The sequence below is a fragment of the Oryzias melastigma genome, linkage group LG10 (assembly GCF_002922805.2).
Source record: "Oryzias melastigma strain HK-1 linkage group LG10, ASM292280v2, whole genome shotgun sequence".
Classification (NCBI taxonomy): domain Eukaryota; kingdom Metazoa; phylum Chordata; class Actinopteri; order Beloniformes; family Adrianichthyidae; genus Oryzias; species Oryzias melastigma.
Genome location: NC_050521.1, coordinates 23,412,794 through 23,422,117, shown reverse-complemented (window position 1 = coordinate 23,422,117; position 9,324 = coordinate 23,412,794). Strand labels below are relative to the sequence as shown.

The 9,324-nt window shown below is 36.7% G+C and overlaps 1 protein-coding gene across 1 annotated transcript in view; it reads right to left on the bottom strand.

The window, feature by feature from the left end:
- Positions 1–1,250: 1,250 nt before the first annotated feature.
- The window catches only part of LOC112153641 (vasodilator-stimulated phosphoprotein), a gene marked incomplete at its 5' end in the record, with an annotated part of 18,953 nt that continues 10,879 nt past the window's right edge, over positions 1,251–9,324 (bottom strand). The window contains 8 exon segments of the mRNA XM_024284006.2: positions 1,251–2,454; positions 2,537–2,594; positions 4,904–4,973; positions 6,252–6,308; positions 8,864–8,903; positions 9,008–9,035; positions 9,135–9,189; positions 9,267–9,318. Of these exon segments, the coding sequence (XP_024139774.1) occupies positions 2,420–2,454; positions 2,537–2,594; positions 4,904–4,973; positions 6,252–6,308; positions 8,864–8,903; positions 9,008–9,035; positions 9,135–9,189; positions 9,267–9,318 (395 nt within the window).

The following is a 9,324-nucleotide window of genomic DNA, read 5'->3' as shown; positions in this document are numbered from 1 at the left end:
CTGTGGAAGGATGTGGAAAAGCTTCATTTATTTCTGCTCAAATGATCGATTCCTGATTTTTGCAATTAAAAACACACTTTACAGATCAATTTATTTGAATGTAGACTCGAAATAGCCCACATATTTAATTACTTAATGAGGTAAAAGCCTAAAAAAAAATCTGTTTATGTCCTATGAATTAAAAGCTTCTCCAAAAACTCACAAAAATACAACTTATTTTATTTTAGTTTAAAAACAAATTTCCACATTTTATTTGAGACAAACTGAAAACTACACTGCAAAAACATTCCAGCTTTTATTTATTTTGGAAATATTTTCTTCAAAAGCACCTTAATTTTAATAATTGTAGCGTTTTAAGCTTTTAAATGAGTATTTTTTTCAAATAAACATTTACCTCTAAACACTCGTCTACATCACAATCTATTTTCCCCCAATTTTTACCTTGCAACAGCACACCTGCCCACATTTAAGAGATTAGGCTTTAAATAAAATGATTCTCTAAAACTTTTATAAATTACATATTTTTATGTATGATAATTAGTAAATTCAAAGGTGATATAAAAACATCTTTCATTTTTGTTTTATATTTTTCCCAATAGAAGAGATTCAATAAAAAGCATTTTTTAATAAGTTTTTTTGGTAAAACTTTCTAGGAAAAAGTAGATTTATGATTTTAAAAGGATACATATTTTGACATATTTTACATAAAATCAAAGGTCACTACTTTTTTGTGATTCAAAGGTTTCTATTATGTTTCTAAGATTCAGGAACTGTCATCTCATGTTCTTAAGGGTACCCCTGGCTTTATGTTATTTTATTTTGTAATTTTTTTGTATAGATTTACATTGTATATAGATGGCTCTTTGCAGTTTTTGTACTAAAACTGACATTTACAATAAGTTTATTTAAAAAAAAGTTCTTAAGGGTTCTCATTTTGCTTCCTTTCCAACCAGCCACGATCACTTCTGATTGGCCGGACACACCTGAGCCAGGTAATCCAACAGTGGTCCATCTGTTGTTTGTCTTGTGCCGTTAGGACTCATCCCAGGGAATAATTCCCTTCAACAGATCCTGATGTATAAATAAGTCTATTATCTTAAATATGGAACCGAGCAAGAGGTGTCGTAAATTCATTACACCCAAACACTTTTGTATAAAAGTATAAATAAGTTAGTGCAAAGCAGCCCATAGCAGAAGCTATTTTTTATTCACAGATCTTTAAAATAAAAAAAAGACTCAGGACAAAGTGGTGCATTTTAGGAAGCAGCTGTATTTGACTATAAAGGCATTTCTAATCCAGTGTCTCTAAGCTGTTTTCTTTATATCTCAGTGTAAAAAGTCTATACTATTAGAAAAAAAGAACCCAAAAAAAATAACGTTTCATAAGAAAACTGTCAGAAATTAAATCCCCAATCACCAGTTATTTTAATTAAAAAAAGGAACATCTAATTTGTTTTTCCCTTAAAACATATATATATATATTTCCTCATATATAGATATATATATAATTTCATATTATTCTCAAGGCAATTGGTCATGGCCAAATTAACTGACCACATCATGGCCGTTTTTAAGTCTCAAAATTAGAGAAACACAACTAGAAAGGAAAAAAAAATGGCAGCACAGTTTACAGTAGGACCACTGCAACAGCCAACGATATCTCGTCTGAGTGAGAGGGAAAAGCCTGTCCTGGTCGGGTGACAGACACGTCCTCTGGATCGAGTGCAATGCAAAAAACAGTACAGTTGTCACACTTAATAAAACTACACACTCTCCTCTTTCACAGCACTCGCTTCGTCCATCAGATTCCCTTTTGCTCGTCTCCTCTTCTAGCGTTTTCTGTGTTACAGCAGTGAAGGCTTAGGTTGTATATCCACTTTTATATTGATGCATGGCAATGGTGAACAAGTTCTCAGAACATCCTCGAGAGTTGGCATCTACTTTAAGGAGACCTTCTAAAACTCAAGTGTCTGAAACATTTTTGTCACAAGAAAGAAAAAAAAAAAGATCCCAGCATTTTGCAATCATAGAAAAACAGTTAACACTTTTCCCTGAATCGTGAAGATTACTCCAACGGATGGACACAGGTAGCAGGATTTTTTTGCAGCAAATTGAAACTGTGCCTCCCTCTTTATATGGCAAAGACTGAGGAAAGCTCTAAATAAGGAGGAAATGAATGATGAACTGGAGTGCTGGGTTATGATGTGAGGAGGTTGCTTGATTACCATTTAGATGATGTGAAGTTTTGATGCAAATATGCAAAAAAAAAACAAAAATGCGTGTGTATTTGTGGAAGATACACAGAATAAGAGAAAACTTTTTTAGGAGAAAGAGAGATCCCTGGGCTACACGAGGGCACGGTGGAGGTCCCAGTGGAGGTCCCAGCGAGATCAGACACCCTCTGTTATCATCCAAGGAACTACGTGTCTCTCTTCTGAAGCTCCTGAATAAAGGCTGGAAAGACGAGGAAGATAAGCGTCAGTCTAAAAATACTTTGTTTTTTTGTTCAGATAATTTGCCTAAAAAAAGCTCTCACCTCCAATAATTTCCTCTTTGACTTTCTGTAGTTCTTTTCGCACCTCCTCCAAAATCTCCTGCAGAACAAAGAACATGTGGTCATAACACAGTGACACCAACACTTGAGTCAAGGCAAAGAAAAGAAAACTGTACGTTTTTAGAAACATGCTAAACTTTCAATCAGAATCATCCATTTGACCAAACTAACACTGGATGAATTATAATCTTAATGCATTTATATGATAAGACTGTAAATTTTATTAAATAAAATAGTTTTTAAATCAAGTTTAAGATCTACCAAACAAACATTTCTGGCATCAATCATTTTTAGTTATGTTTTTTTTAGCCAAAAAAAAAAAAAGAAAAAAAGTGTCATTTTAGGCCAGTGGTCTGCAACCTTCAACACCGAAAGAGCCATTCAGGTTGATTTATCACCAACTACAACCCAGTAGGAGCCTCAAAGTCTTCACTCACCCTTTAAAAAATAAGACGGATTTGTATTTATGCGATTGTTACTACTTAGATCAACATAAATGAATTGCTGTTCATTTTGCGAGAATAAAACACAAACATTATAAGAAAAAAAACTTTTTACAGAAGTTTCTTTCAAAATAAAAGACCTCTAACATATAATCATCTCAATGCAGTAAAAGTAGTAATAACAAGTGTAATATCAGCAATGGTTAAATAAAAATAGTTAATATCACTGTTGTTGGTGAACCTCTGCCAGAAATGTAAATCTAACAAACCAAAATGAAATCTGAACTAATTAAGTGATCTTGTCATATTTTCTAACACACTTAAAATTTCTTAATTTTTTCAAAAATGGAAAATTTGCTTCCGTACGTACTGTCCTTAACCTGTTTTACTACTTTCTCACTTCTTACTTTATAGTTACTTTTTAACATTAAGAACTGTTTTTTTTTTCTTTCTGGAGCTGCAGGTTGCAGACCTCTGGTCTAGGAAATCATTTCTGCAGAGCAGCAGGAGTTTATCAGGAATTCCCCTCTGGCGTGGAGCAACCCTGCCCCCCTACCCATTACCTATGACACAGCTCTCCGTTTATGCACTCTAACGGTAGCTTACAGCCCCACACACCTTCAACCTGACATTAGTGCAACAAAAATAGTGAACAATATCAGTTTTGAACCAGATGCTAGCTCGGACGAGGAAAACAAAGACGTTCATGGATCTGTTTGTCTGCAAGGGAATGCATCAGGAATGCATCTGTGTTTGCTTTTTTACAATTACAATCTTTTTTTAAATGACACTTTTTTTATCTGCTTCTGACTCAGCTATTTGAATAAAGAAATACTCAGAAATACAATTTTGAACTTAATTTCCTTCATATATGTCCTCCATCATCAGAACAACGCCACAAGAACATGTTAAAAACACAAAAAAACCCACAATTTTAATAGGAGTGAGTCTAAACTTTAATTAAAAATATACTAATTTCATTGTTATTCCTTAATTTGATAATAGAAAAAGTTCTAAGCTCTTTCTAAACGGTCAGGCCTCACTTTTGAATATATTTTATAATAAATTTGAAGTCACTCATATGCTGACAGCTGTGAAACAAGACATTTTATTTAGTAAAGTTTAAGTATCACATTTTCTGGACTAGAAGCTGCTACTTTTTCCTTGGTTTTAAACCATGCAGCTTATACAATATTTTCCATTCTGTGGATTTTTCATCCACCACTAGGGGCGCTCTAACAGGAATTAGAATAAAAAATAAGAGACGAAAATTAATGCAAAGGCTGCTTACATACATGTATATTCACAGTACAAAATTGTTCTGTACGTGCAGTAAATGTCTAATTCTTCAACACAGATACCTGTGGCATCTTTTTTTTAAGAAATAGAGCAGATGCGGCTTATATACAGGTACGCTCTATAGTCTAGAAAATACAGCAGCACAACTCTTAATCCCAAAGACTTTCCCCTTCAAACTTTTACTATTTTTAGACAAGATGTATTAATCAACCTAAATATATCTATTTACCATTTTATTGAATACTATAAATCAATGACAGTATTACATTGATAAATAACCACACGTGCTACAAGCAGTTGGAACCGTTGGGGCAAAGCAAGATAAACCAGAAGCTGTGCAGCTTAACTATCTCCTAATGTATGATGGAGTTCTGCTTCAGATACATTTACAGGACGTAAATAGAACTTGTAGCACATTTGGTAAAAGAGCATGACTGTCAAGATGGATTTTAGGAAAAGCTGTGCCACAGACACATTTAAGAATCTGCAGGAGTTTAAATAAATCTGGAAAATATAGAAACACTAGTAGGAGATCCTATGATACTAAATCCTAAAATTCTAAATATGAAACATTTTCACGACCATCTTCAGAAAGCTCAATATGTACCTGTTTCAGTTTCTCTAAATCCGAGTCATCAGATCCTCCCGAGTCGTTATTGTTCCCAGCTCCCTTTGTCCTGCACAAATACAAGACACAGGAACGCACATCGTTTATGTCAGCAGTTTGCAGAAAAGCTGCTTTGTCAAAGCCACAACTATTCACCCATCCTGGAGGTAGAGGAGAAACAAAGGAGGAGAAGAAAGAGGAACCACAAATGTTCACCCAGAGAAGCAGAAAGTCATTCATCTAATCATTGATTCAAACCACCAAGACAAGTTTTAATAAAGCTCGAGTTACATGATTAATACACTTTCCCTTAAAATGACAACTTAACCCTTTGGAACCTGAAGTCTAAAACTCTTTTTTTGTATTTTTGAATTTACTTCTGAATTTTCAATTTGAAAGACTACCTGCTTGTAAATTTGGTGGTATTTTAATCAGCACAATCTCTCCTATGTGACACTACCTTTATATTGTCATTTCTTCATAGTATATTCACACACTAGACATACAATCATGCAAAAACAGAAAATTCCATCTGGAAAAATGGGATTCATTTTGCTGTGGAAACCACCAAAATTTTTAACAGACTGTTTTTACAACAGAGTGATAGTTTTAAGTGTAATTTTACAAAAATAACCAGAATAAATTTTGTCAACAAACTAACAAACATGTTTTGGAATGAAAATACCCAAAAATATTCCAGGCAAAAGTCACAGATTTGTATGGGCCACATTTATGAACAGTTTCTGTTGATAGAGGAACATCACAGACCTCACAGCTCCATGATGAGACCTTTATGTGGCTGTACTTCAGTCTGCCTATGAGGCTTCAGCTTCCAGGCAGCCCAAAAAATAAGAATTTCTCTCCTAAGAGCACTGCCGTTCATTTGACATTTTTCCTGGAATTATTTTTTTCTCTCTTTTTTAAGCATTTGCTTTTGTGTTTGAGAAAAATAATAATAAGTTTTTTGTCCAAAAACTCTAAATAAATGCCATATTCTTTCTTTAATACAATAAAATATCAGTTACAGAATATAAAAAAAAGTTAAAGTTCCTTTTTGACTGAGTTTTATTACGTTGTTCTCACAGCTGCACAGCAGGACGCCTGAGGGCGTCCGTCAGTTCCAGAGAGCTAAAGAAGTTGACAAAAACTAACAGCTACATTCTAATTTCTTCTGCTTTTTATGAATAAACGAATGAAGGGAATACACCTTTAAGTGCACTTGCATGTCATTTTCCGGTCCTGTTAAATAAAAAAATCTGCTACCCCGAAAGCTGCAGTGTTGCTGATTTTAGGGGAAAAGAAAGTGGAGAGGAGCCGAGGCGATGAGGGATCTGGACAACGCATATACCTTAAAACCTGGGACAATGAGGGGGTGGAGTCCATGCTCTTGGGGATGGAGTTATTCCTGTTAGTGAAACACACACACTCTTCCTTTTTAGAATGAAAATGAACCGCACACACACACAACAACAACTGAAGACAGACACACAGATAAAATAAAATGACGCCAACAGCACTTGGACCACACTAATGGAGAGCTGATTTGTTTCTAACACGTCACACCTGGAGGTTACATATGGAGTAAGATAGCTGTCAATAAGAAACAAATTCATTAGTCAAAATAGCATTCACAAATTAATATTCTGTGCACAACTTAAAAAAAATATTACAACATTTAGTTTTAGGTTTAACATGTCTCTTTAGAATGAGACGATTTTTTGTTTTGTATACAAATTTCTCCTGTTCATAAACTGATCAAAATACGTCACAGGTTTATACATCGAGTCCTGGAATGTCGATAGTTTGAATTGCACATGCGTGTTAATTTATTTATTAAACTAAAGCAAAATAGAACTTTTTAGAACATATTAATTCCATAACAGGAAAATGATCTTGATAGCCATAGCTGTTGAAAACTGAATAAAACAGATCAAAGTACAGCGATCTCCAATAGGATTTTGTGGTTGTCAGGGTACAACAGCTGATCGTGTAAATAATAGAGCAGCGGATCATTTTAGACCTAGAAGTAAGGTTGGGCACCGAGGTTAGGTTCCCAGTAGGAACCGTTCCGATTCACGCAGTTCTTTCAAAGCCCAAAGAAGCTGCTGCAAACAGTTCCTCATCTCGGTGCTAAGTTTGAGTAAAAGTCTATTTGTCTTAAGAAATGTCAACCACTTCTACTCTGTTCAGTACTTTGAAGTTCTAGCCAATCCTTCTGAATTTCCGGCAATAGTGGGCGGGCTCCTATAAGATCGCTGACGGGGCGAGCACGAGAGCGCACGCCGCGCTCAAAAGTCTGGCTGCATTTTACAGCAGATCACAGAAGTTTGACAGGGCGCTGAGTCGCATCAGCCAATCAGGAACTCAGCTTTGGGCACGTGATGTTTTCAGTGACCCGATCAGCGGGTAAAATACTAATCCAATACGAGCGTTCTGTCCTGTCGCAGCGCAGCTTCAGCCAGCCTCTCAGAGGTCAGCAGAGCTCGCTCACTGAACACGACCGCAGACAGACAGCCGCAGCGGGAGCAGCCTGCTCGGCTCTCCTGAACTGTGATTTTACTTATTTATTAATAATAATAATAAAAAAAAAGGTCCCTTAATTTTTCCCCTCTCTCGGGTTAATGTGGAAACCCTTCAAACTCAGTCACAGAGACACAGAAACACAGAGGAAGTGGCTGTCATCCAGACTAGCTAGCTAAGACTAGCTAAGGATCACATGTTTGATAGACACCGAGCAGCGAATTATCGGCCCATCGGTTTGCAGCTCAGAAGTTGTGGAGCTCTGATTTAATAGGGACAGCCAGCACGGCAAAAAACGATGACACCCAAAACGTCCATTTTTGACGCGGAGGTCATGTAACTTGGGAATGACAATGTGTTGATTTAGGAAGATGTAGGCATTATATTTTATTACTGAAGTACGGAAATTGGCACCGATGAGGAACCGAAACCAAAACCAAAGAACTACTTTGGCACCGGAACCGAATAAAACCCAATCGGTGCTGGACCCTAATCAGAAGCGGTGGAAAACAGCCCAAAAGGGAGTAGCAGACATGCAACTCCACTCATTAGATGTAAAAAAAAAACAAAAACAAAAAAAAACAAAAAACTTGTTTGTTAAAATTTGTTGATAACAAGAAGATAACGAAACAGCTGAGAAAACTCAGAGCTAAAGTTGGCTCACTGGTTGCCAACTGTTGCAGTGGTAAAAACAAACAAATAACAAAAATGAAAAAGTCAATAGGATTAGAATACTGAACTGTCTATCTGTTTCTGATTTTTCTTCTTTTTTTTTTAACTCGGCTGGCTGCCAGTTAGCCTACTTTAGCTTTGAGTTAGCTTAGCTGTTTTTATTATTTCCATCCATTTTTTTTAACCCGCTATCAGTTTTTGGGGTCACGGTGCTGCTAGAACCCGTCCCGGGTACTGAAGGACGAAAGGTCTGAATAGGTCCAGGAGCTGGAGCGGGCATGCCCCCCCGCCCCGCCTGTCCCACAAGTAACCTGCTCGGCTAAGCGGGATCCCCCACGCTAACATGCCGCCACTGGCCGGTGTGGTGTCGAGGTACGTTCCCCCTGCCATAACGATGTCTGAGACTGGGGGAACAAATTCTGACAGGGGGAAACGTTGCTGTTGATATCTTTTCATTCTCCAGTAGCTAGATAATTTTCCTGAAAAGGGATCAGTAACATTGTATAAAGTTTAATTCTATCGTAGTTTAATAAAAGAGTCACAATGCGCATGCTTATTCAGGTGAATTGACGTTTTGGGACTCGATCTATGAGCCTGTAACGTATTTTCAACAGTTTGTGAACAGGAGAAATTTGTATTCAAAACAAAGAAAAGTTGTATTCAAAATATTTTATCTGCTGCAAAGTTGTGCACTCTTTATGAATGTTTCTTTTTGACAGCTGTCACACCCCATAGTTACAGACATGAAACCATTGGATCTACGTTTACCTGACCATAGATGATTTCTCCCAGGGTCTTCGTGGCGCTTCTAAGAGAGAAGAAAATAAAAAGCCTTTAGTTCTGTGCAGCAATTATACTTATTTTCAGAAAGATTGTAGGCGATGAGTTGTCATTAAAACTGCTCATTCTTACCAACTTGACCTTGAGAGTCTGAGTCATCCTGAGCAAAAAGACCAGAGATTTCCATGAACACTGAGTCACACCATAATCTATTCTAGTCCTAACATCCTATACAGTGTTTGGGGATTATAATGCTTACGTTATCTTGTGTTTTAACGGGTGGCGGCTTTTCTCCAGTGTTTGCAGCTTTTCTCCTGGTGTAAAAAGAAGTTGTTTCATATCTGGGGGGCTTGCATTAACAAAATATGTGCATTCTGGTGGTGCTACCAACCTTCTCGCCAAAATGGCACTCATCTCACCCATCAAACCACCTCCCCCTCCTCCTCCCC